The sequence below is a fragment of the Oncorhynchus kisutch genome, linkage group LG24 (genome assembly GCF_002021735.2).
Source record: "Oncorhynchus kisutch isolate 150728-3 linkage group LG24, Okis_V2, whole genome shotgun sequence".
Taxonomy (NCBI): Eukaryota; Metazoa; Chordata; class Actinopteri; order Salmoniformes; family Salmonidae; genus Oncorhynchus; species Oncorhynchus kisutch.
This window is the reverse complement of record NC_034197.2, coordinates 3,397,582-3,424,173: the sequence shown is the minus strand read 5'-3', so window position 1 is coordinate 3,424,173 and position 26,592 is coordinate 3,397,582. Positions and strand designations below refer to the sequence as shown.

At 41.6% G+C, this 26,592-nt stretch overlaps 2 protein-coding genes across 3 annotated transcripts; both read left to right on the top strand.

Moving 5' to 3' along the window:
- Nucleotides 1-1,111: 1,111 nt before the first annotated feature.
- Nucleotides 1,112-16,435, top strand: LOC109869006 (serine--tRNA ligase, cytoplasmic). The gene is made up of 11 exons (XM_020458814.2): nucleotides 1,112-1,333; nucleotides 7,066-7,136; nucleotides 7,319-7,399; nucleotides 7,520-7,678; nucleotides 7,837-7,980; nucleotides 8,101-8,256; nucleotides 10,537-10,758; nucleotides 10,993-11,122; nucleotides 14,904-15,061; nucleotides 15,174-15,303; nucleotides 15,532-16,435. The coding sequence occupies exons 1-11, from the start codon at nucleotides 1,198-1,200 to the stop codon at nucleotides 15,684-15,686; spliced, it is 1,542 nt and encodes a 513-aa protein (XP_020314403.1). The 5' UTR covers nucleotides 1,112-1,197; the 3' UTR covers nucleotides 15,687-16,435.
- Nucleotides 16,436-16,529: 94 nt separating this feature from the next.
- LOC109869007 (PTB domain-containing engulfment adapter protein 1) lies at nucleotides 16,530-25,338 on the top strand. Of its 2 annotated transcripts, XM_020458815.2 has the most exons (9): nucleotides 16,530-16,663; nucleotides 16,805-16,896; nucleotides 17,059-17,130; nucleotides 18,978-19,076; nucleotides 19,292-19,429; nucleotides 19,543-19,650; nucleotides 20,221-20,280; nucleotides 24,956-25,070; nucleotides 25,171-25,338. In XM_020458815.2, exons 2-9 carry the CDS (start codon nucleotides 16,849-16,851, stop codon nucleotides 25,239-25,241), a joined length of 711 nt encoding a protein of 236 aa, XP_020314404.1. In that variant the 5' UTR covers nucleotides 16,530-16,663; nucleotides 16,805-16,848; the 3' UTR covers nucleotides 25,242-25,338. The 2 variants fall into 2 exon arrangements, with proteins under 2 accessions (XP_020314404.1, XP_020314405.1); XM_020458816.2 differs by lacking the exon at nucleotides 24,956-25,070 and having other exon boundaries at nucleotides 16,531-16,663.
- The last annotated feature ends 1,254 nt before the right edge of the window (nucleotides 25,339-26,592 follow it).

The following is a 26,592-nucleotide window of genomic DNA, read 5'->3' as shown; positions in this document are numbered from 1 at the left end:
AACAGTTTTCAGCTGTGCTAACATAATTGCAAAAATGGTTTTCTAATTATCAGTTAGCCTTTTAAAATTATAAACTTGGATTAGATAACACAACGTGCCATTGGAACACAGGAGTGATGGTTGCTGATAATGGGCCTCTGTACGACTATGTAGATATTCCATTTTTAAAAATCTGCCGTTTCCAGCTACAGTAGTCATTTACAACATTAACAATGTCTACACTGTATTTCTGATCAATTTTATGTTATTTTAATGGACAAAAAAAATAGCTTTTCTTTCAAACACACTGACATTTCTAAGTAACCCCAAACTTTTAAATGGTAGTGTATATACACACAATACTTCATAATGAAAAGCAAAAACAGGTTTTTAGAAATGTTTGCAAATGTATTAAAATTAACAGGACAATAACCCTAAGGAGACAGCCAAGACAACGCAAGAGTGGCATTGGGACAAGTCTCTGAATGCCCTTGAGTGGCCCAACCAGAGCCCGGTCTAAACTTATCACAAACATCTCTGGAAAGACCTGAAAATAGGCTGTAATCACTGCCAAAGGTGCTTCAACAAAGTACTGAGTTAAAGGGTCTAAATTCTTAAGTAAATGTGATATTTCATTTTTGTTATTTTTATAAATTAGCAAAACATTCAAAAATACAGTTTTTGCTTTGTCATTGTGGGGTATTGTGTGTAATTGATGAGGGAACATTTTAGAATGAGGCTATAACTTAACAACATGTCAAAAAAGTCAAGGGCTCTGAATACCTTCCGAATGCACTGGATATTATTCAGCTTGTACAATCTGTGTGTCTCTTCATTGGCCTGGGCTAATCTTTATTTGAATTCAAGACCAGACTGATCTCAATTTGTCAGTGTCAGAGAAGCCACTAATTTTGGTCATTTGTGTCATATTAAAAAAGATTCAGCTAATGTCTTCTCTCGTGTAATAGTATTTTTTCATTATTTTTTATTTGTTTTCATCAATAATTTATTGCTTTTTCTTGTTGGTACAATACAATTGCCCATTGATAAAAATTCTATACCTTTTGAATGAGTTATCCACATTGCAATGTTTCGTACTGCAGGCTTTTATTTTGAAGGTTTTGTCATTACCATAGGATGTGACGTCATCATTCGGGCTTCTTGCAGAATACAACTAGTACGGTTAAATCATTGCAGTTGAGGAAGCTTAGTGTCAGCATGGTGCTCGATTTGGACCAATTTAGAGCCGATAAAGGCGGTGATCCTGAAGTAATCAGAGAGACGCAAAGGAAAAGGTTTAAAGACGTGTCACTTGTGGATAAACTGGTACACGCAGACACAGAATGGAGAAAATGTAAGTTCCGCCTTTTAGCTAGCTATGTGCATTCATTTAATGGGATGCCTGTTGGTGTCCAAATTGCTTGCTAGCATCGTGCATTGATAAACTGTTCTCAAAAGTCGACCTTGTAGTCACCCAAACAGAAATGGACAAATTCAAGCATGATACGCCAGTTCACGTTTTTAGATCTAGCTAGTTCACTATTAAATTCTCAGCTAAAGCCTAACTAGTTGGTAACCTGCGCTACCTAGGTAGATAACTAGTTAGCCACCGGGAGTTAGTAAATGTAGCTAGCCAGTTTAGCCAGCTGTGCTAGCCACCTGGGATATAACCAACAATCTCCTGTCCCATGGCTTTAACTAGGCATATCTGACATGTAGTTGATTCGTGTTTAACATAGCTAGCTAGCTAACTAACAATGTATGGTTTAGTAGTTGAACTAGCGAGAAACTCAATCGATACATCCCCCTATTCACACTGACCGTACAATCTGACGCAATCCCCACCCAGTATGTGTAAAACCGATAGGCATCTAAATCTCCCACAGATGTTATTGGGACGAGATGTAAAATTACGTTGATGCAGATTTGACTGAGTTTTAATGGTATGGTGGTCGCTTTAAGGCCAGGCACCACAGGCTAACAGGGATCTGTTTTTCTTTACTCTCATCAGACTCTAACTTTACCAGTTGAAAGTATACAATAATATCTTGTATTTATGTATTACAAGTTATAGTTTAAAATTAAAATATGCAAATGAGGCAACCCCCTCCTAAAAATATGCGCTCATTTGCATATTACGAGAGTTTGTTTTAACACATTGCTAAGGCAGAATGTTTTTGTTTGTGATAAGACACTCAGTTGTCAGACTTTTACAGATCAGTTTATAAAAATATTGTAATTTTATGGAATTATTTTTTTGAAACTGACCGATGCATATTTTGCAAATATTTCCACAAAATTACACTTAAAATCAAAACGACAAGGTGTGTATGTATGTGTATTAGCGGTCGACCGATTTATGATTTTAACGCCAATACCGATTATTGGAGGACTGATTGATCGGACGATTTTTAAAAAATATATATTTTTTGTATTATTTTTTGCGATAATAACAATTACAACAATACTGAATGAACTTATTTTAACTTAATATAATACATCAATAAAATCAATTTAGCCTCAAATAAATAATGAATTCAATGTTCAATTTGGTTTAAATATTGCACTTTTACTTCTCCAACACTTTGTTTTTGCGCTATGTGCCATGTAAAAAAGCTAACGTTTGAGTTCCTTGCTCAGAACATGAGAACATATGAAAGTTGGCGGTTCCTTTTAACATGAAACTTCTATATTCCAAGGTAAGATGTTTTAGGTTGTAGTTAATATAGTATTTATAGGACTATTTCTCTCTATACCATTTGTATTTCATGTACCTTTGACTATCGGATGTTGTTATAGGCACTATAGTATTGCCAGTGTAACAGTATAGCTTCCGCCCCTCTCCTCGCCCCTACCTGGGCTCGAACCAGCAACACATCGACAACAGCCACACTCGAAGCAGCGTTACCCATCGCTTCACAAATGCCGCGGCCCTTCCAGAGCAAGGGGAATAACTATTCCAAGTCTCAGAGCGAGTGACGTTTGAAACGCTATTAGCGCACACCCAGCTAACTAGCTAGCCATTTCACATCGGTTACACCAGCCATTAGGCTGATAGGCTTGAAGTCATAAACGGCGCTGTGCTTGCGAAGAGCTGCTGGCAAACGCACAAAAGTGCTGTTTAAATAAATGCTTACGAGCCTGCTGCTGCCTACCATCGTTCAGTGAGACTGCTCTATCAAATCAGACTTAATTATAACATAACACACAGAAATATGAGCCTTTGGTCATTAATATGGTCGAATCCGGAAACTATCATTTTGGAAACAAAACGTTTATTATTTTAGTGAAATACGTAACCGTTCGGTATTTTATCTAACAGGTGGCATCCCTAAGTCTAAATATTCTTGTTACATTGCACAACCTTCAATGTTATGTCATAATTATGTAAAATTCTGGCAAATTAGTTCGCAATGAGCAAGGCGGCCCAAACTGTTGCATATACCCTGACTCTGTGTGCAATGAACGCAAGAGAAGTGACACAATTTCACCTGGTAAATATTGCCTGCTAACCTGGATTTCTTTTAGCTAAATATGCAGGTTTAAAAAATATATACTTCTGTGTTTATGGTTAGGTACAGTCGTCTAACGATTGTGCTTTTTTTCGCAAATGTGCTGTTAAATCATCCCCCAGCGTTGCATCGATTATATGCAACGCAGGACACGCTAGATAAAGTAGTAATATCATCAACCATGTGTAGTTATAACTAGTGATTATGATTGATTGTTTTTTATAAGATAAGTTTAATGGTAGCTAGTAACTTACCTTGGCTTCTACTGCATTCGCGTAACAGGCAGGCTCCTCGTGGAGTGCAATAAGAGGCAGGTGGTTAGAGCATTGGACTTGTTAACTGTAAGGTTGCAAGATTGGATCCCCCGAGCTAACAAGGTGAAAATCTGTCGTTCTGCCCCCGAACAAGGCAGTTAACCTTTCTAGGGCAGGCGTTCTGCTAGCAGAACCCCCTCCACAACATTCCGCTGAAAAGGCAGTTGCGAGAAATTCTAAAATAAAATAAAAATTGAAATATATAACTTTCACACATTAACAAGTCCAATACAGTAAATGAATGAAACATCTTGTTACTCTTCCCATCGTGTCCGATTTAAAAAAAATGCTTTACAGCGAAAGCACAACATATGATTATGTTAGGCCATAGCCAAGTCAAAAAAACGCAGCCATTTTCCCAGCCAAAGATAGGAGTCACAAAAAGCAGAAATATAGATCAAATTAATCACTAACCTGATATTCATCAGATGACACTCATAGGACATCATGTTACAAAATGCATGTATGTTTTGTTCGATAATGTGCATATTTTTATCCAAAAATCTCTTTACTCTGGCGCGTTACATGCAGTAATGTTTTGATTCCAAAACATCTGGTGATTTTGCAGAAATACTCATAATAAACATTGAAGATGTTAAAGATAGACTTCCCCTTAATGCAACCGCTGTGTCAGATTTTAAAAAAACTTCACGGAAAAAGCATAAGCTGAGAACTGCGCTCAGAACCCAAAACAGCCAGAGGGAATATCTGCCATTTTGGAGTCAACAGAAGTTAGAAATTACACCATAAATATTCACTTACCTTTGATGATCTTCATCAGAAGGCACTCCCAGAAATCCCAGTTCGACAATAAATGACTGCTTTGTTCCATAAAATCCATAATTTATGTCCAAATAGCCACTTGTTGTTAGCGTGTTCAGCCCAGTAATCCATCTTCATGAGGCGCAGGCACTTCGTCCAGACAAAAACTCGAGAAGTTCCATTAGTCCTTTAGAATCATGTCAAACGATGTATGGAATCAATCGTTAGGATGTTTTTAACATAAAACGTCAATAATGTTCCAACCGGAGAATTCCTTTGTTTGAAGAAAAGCACTGAAACGAGAGGTAACTCTGTCGGGAGTGTGCGTCGTGCGGCCTGAGACACTCTGCCAGACCACTGACTCAAAGAGGTCTCATGAGCCCCTCCTTTATAGTAGAATCCTCAAACCAGTTTCTAAAGACGGTTGACATCTAGTGGAAGCCGAAGGAAGTGCAACTTTATCCATATCTCGGTAGGCCAAGCTTTGAAAAACTACAAACCTCAGATGTCCCACTTCCTGGTTGGAAGTGGGACATATGGCAGGTTTTCGCCTGCCATATGAGTTCTGTTATACTCACAGACATCATTCAAGCAGTTTTTAGAAACTTCAGTGTTTTCTACCCAATACTAATAATAATACCCATATATTAGCATTTGGGACAGAATAGGGGGCAGGTCACTCTGGGCATGCTATTCATCCAAAAGTGAAAAAGAGTTAACCCACCGTTCCTAGGCCGTCATTGAAAATAGGAATGTGTTCTTAACTGACTTGCCTAGTTAAATAAAGGTATATAAAAAAATCGGAGCCCAAAAAACTCTGATTGTTATGAAAACTTGAAATCGGTCCAAATGAGTCGGCAATTCCAATTAATCGGTCGACCTCTAGTCATAACGGCAGGACTAAATATCAACATGTTACCCTATGTAAATATTAGCATATAATTACTTTATGTAAAGCTAATTTCTCACTAATCACATTAGTCTACAGACCTATGACACTGTAGGCCTATGTGACAGTCTTGTTGTATAGTTATGTTTTCCTGTCACTCAGTTTTATACACTTTGAATACATTTTGCTGGAGCAAGGAAATGCAAATTATTTATAGGGTAGCCTAGGGGTTAGAACGTTGGACTAGTAACCGGAAGGTTGCAAGTTCAAACCCCCGAGCTGACACGGTACAAATCTGCCGTTCTGCCCCTGAACAGGCAGTTAACCCACTGTTCCTAGGCCGTCATTGAAAATAAGAATTTGTTCTTAACTGACTTGCCTAGTTAAATAAAGGTTAAATAAAAACATTTATAAAAAAAATACACAGCAAGTCACCTGACAATGGCTACTCTGCCTTTTTATTTACCTGTCATTCTACTGTCATATCTCTGATATGAGCTGAGACGCAAGGAAGGAATCCCTAGGACACTGCTTATTTTCTAAAGAGTGGCATGTCCAAGTTCGTGGGCTAGATGAACCATCCTCGCATTTTTATCAAATGCCACGTCTCCCCTGGAGCACTCCTGCAGCCTGGACAGAATCCCTGGTTGGTGAGGTCTATGGTGATTTCCAGTCCAGTATTTAGACACTTAGGGCAGATCAAATCATGTACAAATTGGTTTGTTTGTGACGTGGAATAAAAGCCACTGTTGGCTGGCTGCTGTCTGGTTGTCATCTTCATCTCAACTAATTTGCGCCTGGACGCGCTGTTCCTCTACATGTATTACCACTGCCTCTGAGGCACATATATCTTTTTTAATTCATAGCTTTTCTCGCATTGGCTAACGGATCGCCTATTTTTATTCGCATACTGTAGGTATATTCTTCAAGATTGTATCTTTTTTTCTCTCTTTACGTGGATTCTTCGCAGGAGATATTTTCAAACAAGGAAGTGCTGCGCGGCACATGTGGCATTTTAACCAATCAGGTTGTCGTAAAGGGCCTTAACGCCAGTCACTGATCGGATGTCAGGATATTACTCCTCTTTCAGTAAAAAGCACTGCGACTACAAAGGATATTGCCATGTATGGACTAGCTAACGATATGTCCCGGAAAACAAGCGTTTAAATTATATACAATGCTCAAAAAAATAAGGGGAACACTAAAATAACACATCCTAGATCTGAATGAATGAAATATTCTTATTAAATAGTTTTTTCTTTACATAGTTGAATGTGCTTACTATATATATATATATTTAAAAATAGCGTTTGAAGTTCTACATGAAACATGCTATCAAGAACGACATTCATGGCACGTGTTGTTGACGAAGTTGGGATACAATGATACAAATAAAGGGTTTATATACATTATTGACGATTTTATTACAGTATGGTAGTTACAAAATGTTCAAATGGAAGCAAAATCCCCTTTTTTTTTTGTTGCCTGTAGTGTCTGGCCTTAATGTCTCCTGTCAGTGTCACTAACGTCATAATGTTAGCTACCTGCCATGACACACACCATTATTGATGCATGTAATGTTGACCCTTGTCTTTTCCATGCTCACCAGGTCGTTTTACTGCCGACAACCTCAACAAGGCGAAGAATTTATGCAGCAAAACCGTTGGCGAGAAAATGAAGGTATAGGGGACATCTTGTGATGCTGGTGAACAATCCAGCCACCCCTCAGTCTTTACATAACCTAATGTTACATGGCTACCTGTTTCCCCCCTTCATTCTGACAGCCTGTCATGTTCTATTCTATGTGCAGATAGAAAGAAACACTAACTGTTCACCCTGTTCTGGGGCTTTTCTGTTTACAGAAGAAAGAGCCAATTGGGGAGGATGATTCTCTCCCAGACGACACCCAGAACTTGGAGGCCCTAACAGCAGACACACTAGCGGTAGGTCAACTCGCTAGCTAGCACTTCATCTATATGCTGATTGACGTCTTTATGGAAGATTCTATTGGACTTGTGGGTCCCATACTATGAGTATTTTTAATTTCTCTTTCCTCCCTCTAGCCCCTCACGGTCACCCAGATCAAGAAGGTCCGTCTGCTTGTGGATGAGGCGGTGCAGAAATCTGACAGTGAGAGGGTAAAGCTGGAGGAGGAGCGCTTTCAATACCTGAGAGAGATCGGAAACCTCTTGCATCCATCTGTGCCCATAAGTAATGATGAGGTGGGTGTCAAGGAATTGTAATTCCCATCACCAGCAATAAGGAGGTGGATGGAAGTAAACACAAAATCCGGTGTCTTGTCTCTGTCTCATGCATTTTGTTTTGCCTCTTTTTGTTTACTTTTCTACTCTCTAATTTCCCTCCGCTATCTCCCTGGCAGGATGCTGATAACAAAGTGGAGCGCACTTGGGGAGACTGTACTGTGCAGAAGAAGTATTCCCACGTGGACCTGGTAGTCATGATCGATGGCTACGATGGAGAGAAAGGAGCTATAGTGGCAGGGAGCCGTGGCTACTTCCTCAAGGCAAGTTCTTAGTCACACACTGTCACATGTAGCCAATACTCACAGGCCGATTCAAACCAGGTGTAATTCCATTCAACTATGATCGTTATCCTTACTGACTCTTCCCTTTTCTGTTTTTAGGGGCCACTAGTTTTCCTAGAGCAGGCATTGATCAACTATGCTCTGCGGATGCTCCACAGCAAGAACTACCAAATGCTGTACACCCCCTTCTTCATGAGGAAAGAGGTCATGCAGGAGGTGGCCCAGCTCAGCCAGTTTGATGATGAACTTTACAAGGTGTGATGGATTTCAAATGAACCTTTAATTTCTATTGCAGGACAGGGCTAATGTACAACTCTTTCATGGCTCTTAGCTTTAATGTTTACACAAAGATGTAGATTTGATCATTTTGTCAGAGAGCTTCTAGTCATCGCAGCAGTGGGTGGCGCTTTTCTCTCTCACCTCATCTCCTCATTTGAGTTCCATACTTGTCCACTCAAGCTTAACATTGTTGCCGTTTATTGCCCACCAGGTGCCCTTGGGGAGTTCCTCAAAGGGCCACTTTCCTGACGATGGCTCACCACTTGTCGTACTTGGCAACTTCAACCTCCCGAAGTCTGCCTTAGATTCACTTCATTCCAACTGTATTTCCCCTCTGCCTCCTTTTGACCTCACCCTTTCCCAAAAAGGAGGAATATTGAACTTCCCGGAGGACCGATCATCCTTCCATTCTCTACCTTCTCCTGTATGTGCTGCTAAAGCCACTTTCTATCACTCTAAATTTCAAGCATCTGCCTCTAACCCTAGGAAACTCTTTTCCACTTTCTCCTCCCTCCATAATCCTCCACCCCCTCCCTCTCTGTGGATGACTTTGTCAACCACTTTGAAAAGGTTGGTGACATCAGCTCCTCATTCACTCAGCCTATTAAGTCCATTGGTCCCACAGAATTACGCTATGCCTTGACTTCTTTCTTCCCTCTCTCTCCATATGAAACCCTGCGACTTGAGGTCTGGTCGCGCGACCCCATCCCCTTCGCCAGACGGTCTCTTGAGACCTTCTCACTTCACTCATCTTTGACCACTGACTGTGTCCCTTCTGACTTCAAAATGGTCCGAGTCACTCCCCTCCTCAAGAAACCAACACTCAACTATAGAACTTTGTTATTTTCTTTCCAAAACACTTGAGCGTGCGGCCTCTGACCAGCTCTGTCGCTGCCTTTCTCAGAATGATCTTCTTGATCCGAACCAGTCAGGCTTAAAGACAGGTCCCTCAAGCAAGACTGCTCTTCTTTGTGTCACGGAGGCTCTCCACACTGCCAAAGCTGACTCTTTCCTCTGTTCTCATCTCCTAGATCTATACACTGCCTTCGATGCTGTGAACCATCAGATCCTCCTCTCCACCCTCTCAGGGCTGAGCGTCTCAGGCTCTGCACACTCTTGGATTGCATTCTACCTGACAGCCCGCTCTTACCAGGTGACGTGGAGAAGATTCGTATCTGCACCACACTCTCACGACGGGTGTCCCCCTGGGCTCCGTTCTAGGCCCTCTATACACCAAGTCAGTCACTCGGCTCAATCATATCATCACATGGTCTCCTATCATTACTATGTGAATGACACTCGGCTACTTTTCTCCTTCCGTCCTCCTGACACCCAGCTGGCAACATGCATCTCTGTGTGCCTGGCAGATATCTCAGCTTGAATGTCGGCGCAAAACCTCAAGCTCAACATCGAGAAGATGGCACTGCTCATCTTCTCGGAAGGCCTGCCCGCTCAAAGACCTTTCCATCACGGTTGACAACTCCACCCCCCCCCCTCCCTCCCAGAATGCAAAGAACCTTGACGTGTCCCTGGACGACTGTCATTCTCTGCAAACGTCAAAGCAGTGACTCGCTCCTGCAGGTTCATGCTCTGAAACATCCGAGGAGTACGACCCTACCTAGCATCTGGACTACTACAACTCACTGTTGGCTGGGCGCCCTGCTTGTACCATGAAACCCTTGCAAATCCAGAACGCTGCAGCCCACCTGGTTCAACCCTTCTGAGTTTTCCCATGTTACCCCACTCCACTGGCTTCCAGTCGAAGCTCTCATCCACTACAAGACCATGGTACTTGCCTACAGAGCTGCAAGAGGAACTGCTCCTCCTTACCTTCAGGCTATGCTCAAACCCTACACTCCAAGCCGAGGACTCCAGCTCTCACCCCTACGGGAGGGCAGCACCAGCTCAGCCCAGTCAAAGCTTTTCTCTGTCCTGGCACTTTAATGGTGGAACCAGATTCCCCTCGAAGCTAAGAAAGTCTCTGACCATCTTCCGAAAACATCTGGAACCCTACCTCTTCAAAGAGTATCTTAAATATACTTAAATCCCACAGCCTCATCCCCACCCCCTTTTATTTAGGATGATTTTATTTACTGTGATATGTGGTTGGCCCACTTAGCGCCGTAATCTTAAGATGGCTAACTGTAAGTCGCTCTGAATAAGTCTGTTAAATGACAAAAATGTAAAATATGCTGATGTGGGTTTTTTTCCCCTGAAATTATTCACTCTGTGCCCTCCCTGCTTGTTGTCTCTCAGGTGATTGGGAAGAGCAGTGAGAAGTCTGAGGACACGGCCATTGATGAGAAGTATCTGATTGCTACCTCGGAGCAGCCTATTGCAGCCTTCCTGAGAGACGAGTGGCTGAAGCCAGAGGAGCTACCCATTCGCTACGCCGGCCTCTCCACCTGCTTCAGACAGGAAGTGGGCTCCCACGGCCGTGACACCCGAGGCATCTTCAGGGTGCACCAGTTTGAGAAGGTCAGTGGACATTTTCTCGAAGTAGATATGGGTGAGTCATGGTCAATGAAGAAAAGGCCACAGCTTTGGAGTACATTGTATTTTATAGGCCTAATTGAAGAAGGATGAAGTCCTGTTATTGATCATTTACAGATCATGTCAAGCGATGCACATTTTTCAGAGGAGAACATTGTTTTTTTTAATAGGGCCTCAGCTGATGATTGCCAAATACTAATCAACACTCTCTCCATTCAGATTGAGCAGTTTGTATTTGCTTCTCCTCATGACAACAAGTCCTGGGAGATGATGGATGAGATGATTGGAACTGCTGAGGAGTTCTACCAGACACTAGGGATCCCCTACCGCATCGTCAACATAGTCTCAGGTAGGTGCTGCAGATAGTTCTACTCAACACACCTGTTCCTCTCTGGGACGGAGACGTAATGATCACTGGCCAATTCCATACGAGATTGGCCAAAAGATATGTTTTAAATCATTCTGAGATTATATCCATAGATGTCCTTTGGGGGAAGGATGCCTAGCAGATCTTTTGAAGTCTCTATCCAAAATGATTATTGAGAATAATTTATTAAAGTTTGGAAATGTGACGTTTTGACCATTCCCAGGGCTTCTGTGAGACACTACAACAATGTTTCAAATGACTGGCTTTGTATCCTTACCGTCTCCACTGAAATATACAATGAGTCTGTAGATGCTACAAAGCCAGTCATTTGAAACCTTAGCGTCTCCACTGAAATATACAGTGCCTTCGGAAAGAATTCAGACCCCTTAACTTTTTCCACACGGTCATACAATTGATTCAATATTTTTTCCCCCTCATCAATCTACACACAATACCCCATAAGACAAAGTGAAGACAGGTTTTTAGGAAATGTTAATTTATTTTTTTAAACATACCTTATTCAGAGCCTTTGCTATGAGACTGGAAATTGAGCTCATGTGCATCCTATTTCCATTGATCATCCTTGAGATGATTCTACAACTTGATTGGAGTCCACCTGTGGTAAATTAAATTGTTTGGACATGATTTGGAAAGACACACACCTGTCTAAGGTCCCACAGTTGACAGTGCATGTCAGAACAAAAACCAAGCCACACGGTTGAAGAAATTGTCCATAGAGCTACGAGACAGGATCAAGGCACAGATATGGGGAAGGGTACCAAAAAATGTCTGCAGCATTGAAGGTCCCCAAGAACAGTGGCATCCATCATTGGAACCACCAAGACTCTTCCTAGAGCTGGCCAACTGAGCAATCAGGGGAGAAGGGTCTTGGTCAGGGAGGTGACCAAGAACCTGATTCACTCTGACAGATGGAAAACAGAAAGGAAAACGCTGCACACTGCTACTCATGCTCCCAGGTGATATTTATGAACAACGTTTTGACCCTTAGGTCTTCATCAGGCATCCATATCCCAGATGGGGGTGTGGAAGGTCCTATACAGTGCCTTACAAAAGTATTCATCCCCCTTGGCGTTTTTCCTATTTTGTTTCATTACAACCTGTAATTTCAATAGATTTTTATTTGGATTTCATGTGATGGACGTACACAAAATAGTCCAAATTAGTGAAGTGAAATGAAAGAAAATAAATTTGTTTTGAAAAATGGTGTTATATATATCATCCTCTTTGCTATGAATCCCCTAAATAAGATCTGGTGCACCCAATTACCTTCAGAAGTCACATAATTAGTTATAGTCCACCTGTGTGCAATCTAAGTGTCGTTGTCTCTGTGTTCTGAAAGGCCTCCGAGTCTGCACCACCACCAAGCAAGTGGCACCATGAAGACCAAGTAGCTCTCCAAACAGGTCAGGGACAAAGTTGTGGAGAAGTACAGATCAGGGTTAGGTTATAAAAAAAATATCAGAAACTTTGAACATCCCACGGAGCACCATTTAAATCCATTATTAAAAATGGAAAGAATATGGCACCACAACAAACCTGCCAAGAGACAGCTGCCCACCAAAACTCACGGACCAGACAAGGAGGGCATTAATCAGAGAGGCAACAAAGAGACCGAAGATAACCCTGAAGGAGCTGCATAGCTCCACAGCGGAGATTGGAGTATCTGTCCAAAGGACCACTTTAAGCCGTACACTCCAGAGCTGGGCTTTACGGAAGAGTGGCCAGAAAAAGCCATTGCTTAAAGAAAAAAATAAGCAAACACGTTTGATGTTTGCCAAAAGGCATGTGGGCGACTCCCCAAACATATGGAAGGTATTCTGGTCAGATGAGACAAACATTGAGCTTTTTGGCCATCAAGGAAACCGCTACGTCTGGCGCAAACCCAACACCTTCTCACCCTGAGAATACCTTCCCAGTGAAGCATGGTGGTGGCAGCATCCTGCTGTGGGGATGTTTTTCATCGGCAGGGACTGGAAAACTAGTCAGAATTTAAGGAATGATGGATGGCGCTAAATACAGGGAAATTCTTGAGGGAAACCTGTTTCATACTTCCAGAGATTTGAGACTGGGACAGAGGTTCACCTTCCAGCAGGACAATGACCCTAAGCATACTGCTAAAGCATCACTTGAGTGGATTAAGGGGAAACATTTAAATGTATTGGAATGGCCTAGTCAAAGCCCAGACGTCAATCCAATTGAGAATCTGCGGTATGACTTAAAGATTTCTGTACACCAGCGGAACCCATCCAACTTGTTGGCGCTGGAGCAGTTTTGCCTTGAACAAAATCCCAGTGCCTAGATTTATCAAGTTCATAGAAACACACCCCAATTGACTTACATCTGTTATTGCTGCAAAAGGTTGCTCTACAAAGTATTGCCTTTGGGGTGGTGAATAGTTATACACGCTCAAGTTTTTTGTCTTATTTCCTGTTTCACAATAAATGTTGTGCATTTTAATTCCAGGTTGTAAGGCAACAAAATAGGAAAAATGCCAAGGGGGGTGAATACTTTCGCAAGCCACTGTATATGGGGGCAGTACTCGGTGACATCACCTTCCTGAAACAGGAGGAAAAAAAATGTAGAACATAGTTTCTTGGTCAGGGAGGTGACCAAGAACCCAATGGTCACTCTGACAGATCTCCAGAGTTCCTCTGTGGAGATGGGATAACCTTCAAGAAGGACAACCATCTCTGCAGCATTCCACCAATCAGGCCTTTATGGTAAAGGGGTCAGATGGATGCCACTCCTCAGTGAAAGGCACATGACGGCCCGCTTGAATTTTGCCAAAAGGCACCTAAAGGACTATCAGACAATGAGAAACAAGTTTTTCTGGTTTGATGAAACCAAGATTGAACTCTTTGGCCTGAATGCCAAGTGTCACGTCTGGAGGAAACCTGGCACCATCCCTACGGTGAAGCATGGTGGTGGCAGCTTCATGCTGTGGGGATGTTTTTCAGCGGCAGGGATTCTAGTCAGGATTGAGGGAAAGATTAACTGCACAAAGTATACAGATCCTTCATATAAAACCTGCTCAGGACCTCGGACTGGGGCAAAGGTTCACCTTCCAACAGGACAACTCGACGCACACAGCCAAGACAACGCAGGAGTAGCTTTGGGGGAAGTCTCTGAATGCCCTTGAGTGGCCCAGCCAGAGCCCGGTTTTAACCTGATCGAACATCTCTGGAGAGACCTGAAAATATCTGTGCAGTGTCGCTCCCCATCCAGCCTGACAGAGCTTGAGAGGATCTGCAGATAAGAATGGGAGAAACTCCCGAAAATACAGGTGTGCCAAGCCTGTCGCTTCATATCCAAGAAGACTCAGGGCTGTAATCAATGCCAAAGGTATTTCAACTAAGTAAAGGGTCTGAATAGTTATGTATATTTGATATAAGTTTTTTTGCTTTGTCATTATGGGGTATTTGTGTGTAGACTAGGGGGGGAGGACTGTTTAATCCATTTTAGAATAAGGCTAAACTAACAGAGTGGAAAAGGTCAAGGGGTCTGAATTATTTCCGAACGCGCTGTAAGTAATGTTTGATCAATAATACAATTTCTTTACCCACTCAGGACAAGAACCATAACTTGTATGAGTTAACTTGATGTTTAATAACAACCTTCATTTATCCTGTGTGATTTACATTTGACACAACAGACATTTCCCATGGGAGCAGTTTGAGTGTCTTACTAGCCACGTTTTCTAGCTGGTCTGTCTGAGCCTCAGTGTCTGTCTGCTCCCACCCAGGTGCTCTGAACCATGCAGCCAGTAAGAAGCTGGACTTGGAGGCCTGGTTCCCAGGGTCCGCAGCCTTCAGAGAGCTGGTCTCCTGCTCCAACTGTTTAGACTACCAGGCTCGTCGGCTGCGTATCCGCTACGGACAGACCAAAAAGATGATGGACAAGGTGAGAGTACCCAGTCTTTCCATAGAAAACCCTCCCTTTATAAAATTGATAGTTCTGGATTTGCTTCCATAATATTTGAACCAGTTCACATGACTCTTCCTGTGTTCTTTAGGCCGACTATGTGCATATGCTCAACGCGACCATGTGTGCCACCACACGTGTAATGTGTGCTATCCTGGAGACGTACCAGACAGAAGAAGGTATCATTATTCCAGAGGTACTCCGGAACTTCATGCCTCCAGGTGAGCCACAGTGTTTATTTGTTTACAGGTTTTGTGAAGGTTTGTGCAATACGTGTGCCATATGCATGGAAGGTAGTGAGAAGAAACAACCTTTCATGATCGCAGAGTACTTAAAAATATATAGATTTGCTTCTATGCGTATTTTAATGACTAGTATTGCCATGAAAGCAGTTTGTGTGTTTGTACTGAATGTGTACACTTTCATTCCTATTCTATACATGTTCTTAGGTATGACAGAGATGCTGAAGTTTGTAAAGCCTGCCCCTATTGATGTGGAGATGTCCAAGAAGCAGAAGAAACAGCAGGATGGAGGGAAGAAGAAGCAGGGAAGTGGAGACCAGCTCCAGAACCAAGTGGAGAACATGTCTGTCCACGATTCCTAGACCCCATCATCATCCCCATTCTTACACTCCCTTCACTCTCACCACATCTGAAAATGTACTGCTCCATCCTATCACCAATGCATCTCATTGTGCTCTGGGTCTAGTGACCAGTCTGTCGCTCTCCTCTCCCAGAGATAAGGTTCAACCCCTTTTCTACTGTATGAACAGAATACATACTGAAAGGTTAATTATGAAAGGGAAAAGCCAAAGGTGTTGCTAGTTAGTGGGAAAGGGGCTGTTAACAGCTTTGGGGCAATAGTAATGTTAGGTCTGCTGCATGCCATTATCTTAACTGTAACATCCAAACAATATCAAGTTTGAACTCTGGAATTCTGTGAAATTTCGTTTGACGCTTATTATTGCAAAATGTTTTCAAAGTAAGGTGACGTGAACATTCAATCAACATCTTGAGTCGGGCACAGCTGTGTGTGTGGGTTGCTTTTAGTAATACAGTTGCTTTGAAGTTATTTAACTACATTTTAATTGTCTGAATGAATATCACCATAAATCACACAACTATCCTGTGTAAATTCAGAAGGGCTGGGGTCATGAGACATCTGGACTCTGTCTTGTTTGGGCTTTTTGTGACACACAGCTCTCTCCAAACTCAGTAGGAGTTTTCCTACATTGTTGCTTGAGGTCATTTGCTTCTAGTGCTTGTCAGGATAATACGATGTCTGTATGTACTTGCGTAAGACGAGGCGTTGATAAAGAGGCACCACTGTAACAATAAATAATATGAAAAGTGACTTTCCTTGTGTGTTTTTCCCAATTATATGAGATGTCTGTAACTGTTTGCGATTGATACAGATAGCATCTATCTGATAGCAATGACTGAACTGAAGGATATCAGCTGAAGAGCAATAAGGAAGAATTTAATTTTGGTTAGTCATTAACCCCACTAGACTTTACACCCAAAGCAAGCTCACCACCTGAAGTCCTATAACTACAATCGTGTGGATTGTTACTGAAAAAAGGTAAGACCGCAAATTTACCACAGTTTTGAAATTGAGTTAAGGGGCCTTACACGGGTAATTAACACCCAGGCATCATGAGAACCAGTTGATTTAGTGGTGTAATATCCTGAAATGCTATACTTGAATAATTTGTTTTTCCAGGAGCACATCCCTGTCATAGCCGGATTCATTTTTTGAGTGAAAAGATGAGTGATATCTCTGACGATGATAATGAGATCTGTTTCGCAGTTAAAGTAAGTGGAGACATCAAGACGGCATGAATAGTGTTGAATGAATGTTAATCGATATATTTCCTAATATAATACATTAGGGACCATATTGTTATGGCTTGGGGTGACAATTTGATTTTGTGAATGTTATTGCCCTCTGTGACGGTCTCTCTTGGTCTTCATAAGTTTCTGGGCCGTGTTGAGGTGGTTCGTTCTGAGGGCATGCAGGTCCTGAATGAGGCCATTCAGAGCCTGAAGGTAAATATCCATAACAGCTGTCCCAACCATTTCTCTGCCGAATATTAGACAGTTGACAAGGGGTGCGTTCAGCAGGACTCAATGTTTTGGCATGTTCAGATAGAAATATGCTACGTAGAACAATCATGCCTTTCTGACATGTAGAATAAGGAATCGCTTTGGCTCTATTTGTAGCATTTCTATATAAACTCAACAAAAAAAGAAACATCCCTTTTTCAGGAACCTGTCAGATAATTTGTAAAAATCCAAATAACTCATAGCTCTTCATTGTAAAGGTTTTAAACACTGTTTCCCATTCTTGTTCAATGAACCATGAACAAATAATTAACATGCACCTGTGGAATGGTCGTTAAGATAATTGCCTACCGTCTGTAAACTAAGGTCACAATTATGAAAACTTAGGACACTAAAGAGGCCTTTCTACTGACTAAAAAAACACCAAAAGAAAGATGCCCAGGGTCCCTGCTCATCTGTGTGAACATGCCTTAGGCATGCTGCAAGGAGGCATTAGGACTGTAGATGTGGCCAGTGCAATAAAATTGCAATGTCCATACTGTGAGACACCTAAGACAGCGCGACAGGGAGACATGACGGACAGTTGATCGTCCTCGCAGTGGCAGACCACGTGTAACAACACCTGCACAGGATCGGTACATCCGAACATCACACCTGCGGGACAGGTACAGTATGGCAACAACAACTGCCCGAGTTACACCAGGAATGCACAATCCCTCCATCAGTGCTCAGACTGTCCGCAATAGGCTGAGAGAGGCTGGACTGAGGGCTTGTAGGCCTGTTGTAAGGCAGGTCCTCACCAGACATCACCGGCAACAACGTCACCTATGGGCACAAACCCACCGTCGCTGGAGCAGACAGGACTGGCAAAAAGTGCTCTTCATTGACGAGTCGCGGTTTTGTCTCACCAAGAGTGATGGTCGGAGTCGCGTTTATTGTCAAAGGAATGAGCGTGACATCGAGGCCTGTACTCTGGAGCGGGATCGAGGTGGAGGGTCCGTCATGGTCTGGGGCGGTGTGTCACAGCATCATCGGACTGAGCTGGTTGTCATGGCAATCTCAACGCTGTGCGTTATAGGGAAGATGGGCTCATCCTGACATGACCCTCCACAGCATGACAATGCCACCAGTCATACTACTCGTTCTGTGGTGTGATTTCCTGCAAGACAGGAAAGTCAGTGTTCTGCCATGGCCAGCGAAGAGCCCGGATCTCAACCCCTTTGAGCACGTCTGGGATCTGTTGGATCGGAGGGTGAGGGCTAGGGCCATTCCCCCCAGAAATGTCTTGCAGGTGCCTTGGTGGAAGAGTGGGGTAACATCTCACAGCAAGAACTGGCAAATCTGGTGCAGTCCATGAGGAGATGATGCACTGCAGTACTTAATGCAGCTGGTGGCCATACCAGATACAGACTGTTACTTTTGATTTTGACCCCCCCTTTGTTGAGGGACACATTATTCCATTTCTGAACTTGTTCAGTTTATGTCTCAGTTGTTGAATCTTATGTTCATACAAATATTTACACATGTTACGTTTGCTGAAAATAAATGCAGTTGACAGTGAGAGGACGTTTCTTTTTTTGCTGAGTTTACAAGTTTCAACAATGTTTGACTACTGAACGTAGACGAGGTGTGCCCTTGAAGTATGACTACAAAGTGTGATTGATTGGTTTTGTAGGTAGATGCAACATTTTCAAGGCACAAAACACATTTCAATCATATCAGCATTTGTAACCAACATGGGTTCAATGAACAGTTTTTGTTTTAAAGATCATATTGATTGAAATATTCAAAATCAATGGTTGCTCACGTCCCTGTCCTTTGCCCTCCATTAGATGCCTGACAAAGAGTCATCAGCAAAGGTGCAGAAGAAGAACAAGGTGTCTTTGTTTTTGTCCATGAGCGGGATTGACATTTTGGAGCACAAAACCAAGGTGAGAGCCTAAGGTCCAACTCCAACGGAAGATGTGGGAGGGAACTGCTTCAGTATGACAAAGTCTAAAAAGGTTAACAGAAATAAATGGGCCTCTTACATGTTTATGGGTTTCTATACTGTTGTAATGCACCTGCACACTCCTCTCCTTCCTCGTCCAATAATCGTTCTTTCTCTTATTATCATGTATTCTCACTTCCCTCTTGTCTTTTCCAGTTCATGCTGTACACATGCCCCCTCTCTTCCGTGTCCTTCTGTGCAGTCATCCCGAGCACACCCAAAGTCTTTGGCTTTGTGGCCAAACACCCAGCTGCAGACATGTACCACTGTTATCTCTTCCAGAGCAAGAAATTTGTGAGTACAGTGCAATCATACAATCTTGATTTTAGGGTACATCACTAAAAACACATCTAAGGGTTTTAAGTTGCCAATCTCTACCTTCTCTATTTTCTTGCTCCTCTCCTCAGTCTCATCTGCTGGTGTCCATTATCGGAGATGCATTTCGGGCCACAAAGAGAGAGGAAAGCCTCAGAGGAGGCGGACGGGATCTGATTGTGGAGGCACTGAGGCACAAGGTTGGATTAAAGGGATTTACAGTGTGTTTGGAAATTATTCAGACCCCTTCACTTTTTGCTTGGTTTTTGCTCTGACATGCACTGTCAACTGTGGGACCTTATCGACAGGTGTGTGTCTTTCCAAATCATGTCCAATCAATTGAATTTACTACAGGTGGACTTCAGTAATGTTGTAGAAACATCTCATGGATGATCAATGGAAACAAGAGGCACCTGAGCTCAATTTCTAGTCTCATAGCAAAGGGTCTGAATACTGATGTAAATAAAGGTATTTTTATTTTTTATACATTTACAAAATTTCTAAAATCCTGTTTTGGCTTTGTCATTCTGGGGTATTGTGTGTACATTGATGAGTCAAAAAAAAAAGTGAAAATCTATTTTAGAATAAGGCTGTAACTTAACGAAATGTGGAAAAAGTCAAGGGGTCTGAATACTTTCCAAATGCACTGTAGTTGGTTAAAAACTTTTTGTGGTTGTGTCGACTGTTTATATGGGTTCTTGTGTTTTGCATTGTACGGTGTAATTCACAATTGAATATTTCTAACTAACTTTCTGCCCTTTTTCTTTTAGAATAAAGTCCTGCAGAGGGAGAATGCCGAGCTGAGGATGAGACTTAGTGCATCAGGAGATGTGAGTGAGGAAGCAGTAGCCCCCATACACACACACCTTCCATTGTTTATTGTAAATGAGGTCTGTGTAACCAGGGTTCGCTAGGTTCTAAATGTAATCCTTTACTAGTTACCTGACCAAAATTGTAATCAATAACGTCATTTATGGATTACCCAAACTCAGTAAAGTAATCTGATTACTTTCCCCTTAAGAGGCAATATAAGAACACAACAATTATGTTGCATTTTACTTTATAGGTTATGTAGGCTTCTAGCCCATAGATTTACATTTCAATACAAATAATAATACGATTAGGTTATATATTTGCATGAGAAACCAACGTCTGTCAGATTTCCACTCATTCCAATTAATTAAATACCCCCTGATCTTCAAGAATAGGACTTTGAAATATCGATGAATCAAATTGTTTTACCTGAGCATAACCCAAAAACGAAGGACTTCTTAGCCTACTCTATTGTTTATGTATGTTTTTGTCATGGAGGACTGATTGGGCTCATTGTTTTGATTTGAAATATAAATGCTGCTTTCATTGAATGGTATGCTTTGAGCACTATCGAAAGTGCTATTTGCGTGTGAAAAAATGAATGCCGTATGTCACATTTGCTAAAGGCCTATTGTTTACATTTTTGTTGGTGACACTGATATCTTGAAAATTTGCAGCTGTTTACATGGCCACAGGAAGATGTTTTGGGTTGGGTTTTTCTCTGCTTTCTCCCAAAAAATAAATATATAATATACAGTGCATTTGGAAAGTATTCAGACCACTTGACTTTTCCATATTTTGTTACGTTACAGCCTTAAACTAAAATGGATGACAAATTTTTTTTACTCATCAATATACACACTATGTCATTATGACAAAGCAAAAACAGGTTTTTAAATTGTTTTGCCAAAAAAAAAGAAATACCTTATGTACATAAGTATTCAGACCCTTTGCTATGAGACTTGAAATTGAGTTCAGGTGCATCCTGTTTCCATTGATCACCCTTGAGATGTTTCTACAACTTGATTGGAGTCCACCTGTGGTAAATTCTATTGATTGGACAGGATTTGGAAAGACACACACCTGTCTAAGGCACTCAGAGCACTCAGGACCAAGAAGGTTCACCATCCAGCAGAACAATGACCATAAGCACAAAGCCAAGAAAATGCAGGAGTAGCTTCGGGACAAGTCTCTGAATGTCCTTGAGTGGCCCAGCCAGAGCCCTGACTTGAACTTGATCGAACATCTCTGGAGAGACCTGAAAATACCTGTGCAGCGACACTCCCCATCCAACCTGACAGAGCTTGAGAGGATCTGCAGAGAAGAATGGGACAAACTCCCCAAATACATGCCAAGCTTGTAGTGTAATACCCAAGAAGACTCAAGTCTGTAATCACTGCCAAAGGTACTTCAACAAAGTACTGAGTAAAGGGTCTGAATAATTATGTAAATGGGATATTTCAGTTTTTAATTCTTAAGTAGTTTTTTTATACTTTCCAAAATGTTCTAACCTGTTTTTACATTGTCATTATGGGGTATTGTGTGTAGATTGATGAGGGGGGGAAACTATTTCATCAATTTTAGAACAAGGCTATAACGTAATTGATTTATCAGGAGATGCTACAGCACCCTCAGCATCCCTAGTTTGAGCATATGTCTAATCATACAGTTGAAGTCGTAAGTTTACATACACCTTAGCCAAATACATTTAAACTCAATTTTTCACAATTCCTGACATTTAATCCTAGTAAAAATTCCCTGTTGTATGTCAGTTAGGATCACCACTTTATTTTAAGAATGTGTAATGTCAGAATAATAATAGAGAGGATTTATTTCAGCTTTTATTCCTTTCATCACATTCCAGTGGGTCAGAAGTTTGCATTCAGTCAATTAGTATTTGGTAGCATTGCCTTTGTTTAACTTGGGTCAAATGTTTCGGGTAGCCTTCCACAAGCTTCCCACAATAAGTTGGGTGAATTTTGGCCCATTCCTCCTGACAGAGCTGGTGTAACTGAGTCGGGTTTGTAGGCCTCCTTGCTCGCACACGCTTTTTCAGTTCTGCCCACAAATTTTCTATGGGATTGAGGTCAGTTCTTTGTGATAAGCCACTCAAATACCTTGACTTTGTTGTCCTTAAATCATTTTGCCACAACTTTGGAAGTATGCTTGGGGTCATTGTCCATTTGGAAGACCCATTTGATACCAAGCTTTTTGAGACCAAGCTTTAACTGATGTCTTGAGATGTTGCTTCAATATATCCACATAATTTTTCTACCTCTTGATGCCATCTATTTTGTCAAGTGCACCAGTCCTCCTGCAGCAAAGCACCCCCACAACAAGATGCTGCCACCTCCATGCTTGCAAGCTCCCCCTTTTTTCTCCAAACATAACGATGGTCATTATGGCCAAACAGTTCTATTTCTGTTTCATCAGACCAGAGGACATTTCTCCAAAAAGTACGATCTTTGTCCCCATGTGCAGTTGCAAACCGTAGTCTGGCTTTTTTATGGTGGTTTTGGAGCGGAGGCTTCTTCCTTCCTGAGCGGCCTTTCAGGTTATGTCGATGGAGGATTCGTTTTACTGTGGATATAGATACTTTTGGTTCTGTTTCTTCCAGCATCTTCACAAGGTCCTTTGCTGTTGTTCTGGAATTGATTTGCACTTTTCGCACCAAAGTACGTGCATCTCTAGGAGACAGAACGCGTCTCCTTCCTTAGCGGTATGGCGACTGCATGGCCCCATGGTGTTTATACTTGTGTACTATTGTTTGTACAGATGAACGTGGTACCTTCAGGCATTTGGAAATTGCTCTCAAGGATGAACCAGACGTGTAGGTCTACAATTCTTTTTCTGAGGTCTTGGCTGATTTTATTTGGATTTTCCCATGATGTCAAGCAAAGAGGCACTAAGTTTGAAGGTAGGCCTTGAAATACATCCACAGGTACATCTCCAATTGACTCAAATGATGTCAATTAGCCAGAAGCTTCTAAAGCCATGACATCATTTTCTGGAATTTTCCAAGTTGTTTAAAGGCACAGTCAACTTAGTGTATGTAAACTTCTGACCCACTGGAATTGTGATACAGTGAATAAGTGAAATAATCTGTCTGTAAACAATTGTTGGAAAAAGGACTTGTGTCATGCACAAAGTAGATGTCCTAACCGACTTGCCAAAACTGTAGTTTGTTAACAAGACATTTTTGGAGTGGTTGAAAAACGAGTTTTAATGACTCCAACCTACGTGTATTTAAACTTCTGACTTCAACTGTATGTCCTTTAGGCCTATGGACTTTTTTGTGAATCAGCACAAATTAGATTGAGCAATAAAATCCCCACTCGTGGTCTTCTTTATTTAAACTAGTTTTTGACATGTTTGGAGTGCAATACCACAGAGGAGTTTAGAGGGGAGGAACTCCCTCAAACATTTATTCCAAAGGCTGGGTTCCGCACTATGCAGCTGTTGCAAGAGCATGTTTTTCACTGGCTATCCACTGGTTGCAAAAACAATGATTGATCGGCAGCTTAAACCATTATTTGGTTCAAATACACCTGGACATTTGTGAACAGCCATCTACGATAACCACAATCCAGCAGCACTATTCACATTCCGCTATATGAGTATACCAAATATTAGGAACACCCCTAGCCTCAGTTCGTCAGGACATGGACTCTACAAGGTGTTGAAAGCATTCCACAGGGATGCTGGCCCCATGTTTACTCCAATGCTTCCCACAGTTGTGTCAAGTTGGCTGGATGTCCTTTGGGTTCTGGACCATTCTTGATACACAGGAAACTGTTCAGTGTGAAAAACCCAGCAGTGTTGCAGTTGTTGACACAAACCGGTGCACCTGACACCTACTACCATACCCCATTCAAAGGCACTTAAATATTTTGTCTTGCCCATTCATCCTCTGAATGGTACCCATATGGCAGGGTAGCCTAGTGGTTAGAGCGTTGGACTAGTAACCGGAAGGTTGTGAGTTCAAACCCCCCCAGCTGACAAGGTACAAATCTGTCGTTCTGCCCCTGAACAGGCAGTTAACCCACTGTTCCCAGGCCGTCATAAGAATGTGTTCTTAACTGACTTGCCTGGTAAAGGTAAAAAAATACACAAAAACTGTTTCCTCCCCTTCATCTACACTGATTGAAGTGGATTTAACAAGTGACATCAATAAGGGATCATAGCTTTCACCTGGATTCACCTGGTCAGTCTGTCATGGAAAGAGTAAGTGTTCTTAATGTTTTGTACACTTGTGTGTAAATATCAAGTGATATCCTTGTCGCCTGCAGAGTACACCACTGCTGTCGTCCTTACTTCCAAGCAGTTATTCAGGTTGGATGTATAGGCTAATCTTTGGATGCCAACAGCATTCGCACCACATTGGAGTAGCTTGAACTGTAGCCTACAAAAGCTTATTCCTGCTCTTTTCCCGTGATCCATCAAACGCTCACTCAGGCGGAACAAACTTCAACTTGTTTATTTTTTATTGCTGATTTCAATGTTTCACAAACATCCCTTCTGAATTTAAAAGTAATCGGATTACAAGATTTTTGCTGGTAATGTATTACAGTTATTATTATTTTTGTAATCAGTTACATGTAACTAACTCCCCAACCCTGTGTGTAACATGGCATGATGGAGAAGAAGTCTCCTATGCCATGCCAACTCTGCTCTCTGTGCTTTTTATCACAGGGGACAGACAGGGCTGCTAGAACCACAAACAGACATCAAATTGACCTCAGAAGGTCCCAAAAAAAGCAAACAGAAGCACAGAAACTCTCACACTTAGACATGTATCCTCACAAAAGTGAGTACTTTTACTTATAGCAGCAATGCTGTCATCACACCCAAACTGAATTCTGTTTCAAATCTAATAATAACAATGATGTATTTTTCATCATTTCCAGTGACGTTTCACTGCAGTGATGACACAGCGCCTCTACTGAGAACACAGGAACTGAACATGACAGATGTTTGAAGAGGAGTGGCCATGTCAAATATACTGTAATGCATGTTGATGATACATGACTCTAACTTAACTATAATGTCTGAATAAAACAATGAATGAACAGCTAGATATGTTCGAGTCTTTCTTTAGTATACTTTTATATTCCAAGGATCATGTAGTTTCTCTGTACATTTAGTCAATGGGTATATTACATTATTTTTGTTATGCAGGCATGTGCAAAACTGAAACGTCTCAAACTTCTAACAATATAAAGAAAAAATACTTGCAAGCTGGCACATTTTCCTCAGGAAATATACCTTTAAGAACTGTTTCAAGCGCCCATTGGAATGAGTCCAGAGCGCAACACAATTGTTTGTGGTAAGGTGAAAGCAACCGACTATAGACGAAAGTCAAGGAGTGAAGTTGGGGAGGTGCATCTGCGACAAGCGAATGTCGTACACTAACGTGTTTTCAACAGCAAGACTCAGTGCAACATTGCAGTGTTGTCATTGTTTCTTAAACGTGTTCTTTATAATGTCGAAATGAACGTCTCAAACCCCCCACATCACACATTCACAAACTGAAAATATATGTGTGTACACTGTACAATCAATCGGTGAGAGAGCGCCTCAACATCACGTGAATTTGAACATATCCACCTTATACATGTATTGTGCAAAGTTGATTCCTCTTTCAGTCACGTCTTTGGTCACGTTTGGGTAGGTCAAACAAAAACACCCTAATGATTGTGTGACAATAGAGCCACCCACAATGCAGGATGAAGTTGCTGAAGAGAGACTGCAGAAACTTGCAGTTGACTGCAGTGAAAACTCCATGATCTTTGATCAGTTGATTTTTGTCAAATTCATGTAGGCACAAGACGGACAATGTTTTTACCCATAATCAGAGTTTTGTTCTGTGGGTGTCACTAGTCTGATACCACATTGCATAGCTCACAATCCATAGGTTATGCTGTACAGTTCAAATAAGTATACCTCCCAATGCAATTCTGAAGTCTGAACAGTGCGGTTTCAACTGAGTTTCACTTATTTTTAAAAATCAAATGAACTGATTTGTCTTTTGTTGAATTTACATAACATTCCAAAGTTGTTTAGTATGATCTAACCCAATTATGGAATGATAACACTATTTGTATCCGTTTTGGGTCAGTTTCAATGTGGTACTTTTATTTTGAAGGCGAACCGATTCAGCTATTGTTGAATACTCTGTTAACTACACACTGGTAAGAGAACGGCAACGTGTTAATGTCACAAACTTCAACACTATCAATAACTTGATAATCTGGCTTTAATGTTCTCAGAAATATCGTCAACCAAATCATTTGTAAACTCACTTTTGAGAAAATGGCCTTTGAATGTTT

What these genes read in the sequence shown, in the direction of transcription:
- LOC109869006 (XM_020458814.2), top strand. Translation starts at nt 1,198, where the DNA reads ATGGTGCTCGATTTGGACCAATTTAGAGCCGATAAAGGCGGTGATCCT. An exon ending in GCCGTGGCTACTTCCTCAAG is followed by an intron (nt 7,981 to 8,100) that starts GCAAGTTCTTAG and finishes TTCTGTTTTTAG; the next exon opens with GGGCCACTAGTTTTCCTAGA. An exon ending in CCAAAAAGATGATGGACAAG is followed by an intron (nt 15,062 to 15,173) that starts GTGAGAGTACCC and finishes TGTGTTCTTTAG; the next exon opens with GCCGACTATGTGCATATGCT.
- LOC109869007 (XM_020458815.2), top strand. Translation starts at nt 16,849, where the DNA reads ATGAGTGATATCTCTGACGATGATAATGAGATCTGTTTCGCAGTTAAA. An exon ending in TTTTGGAGCACAAAACCAAG is followed by an intron (nt 19,077 to 19,291) that starts GTGAGAGCCTAA and finishes TGTCTTTTCCAG; the next exon opens with TTCATGCTGTACACATGCCC. An exon ending in TGGAGGCACTGAGGCACAAG is followed by an intron (nt 19,651 to 20,220) that starts GTTGGATTAAAG and finishes TTTTTCTTTTAG; the next exon opens with AATAAAGTCCTGCAGAGGGA.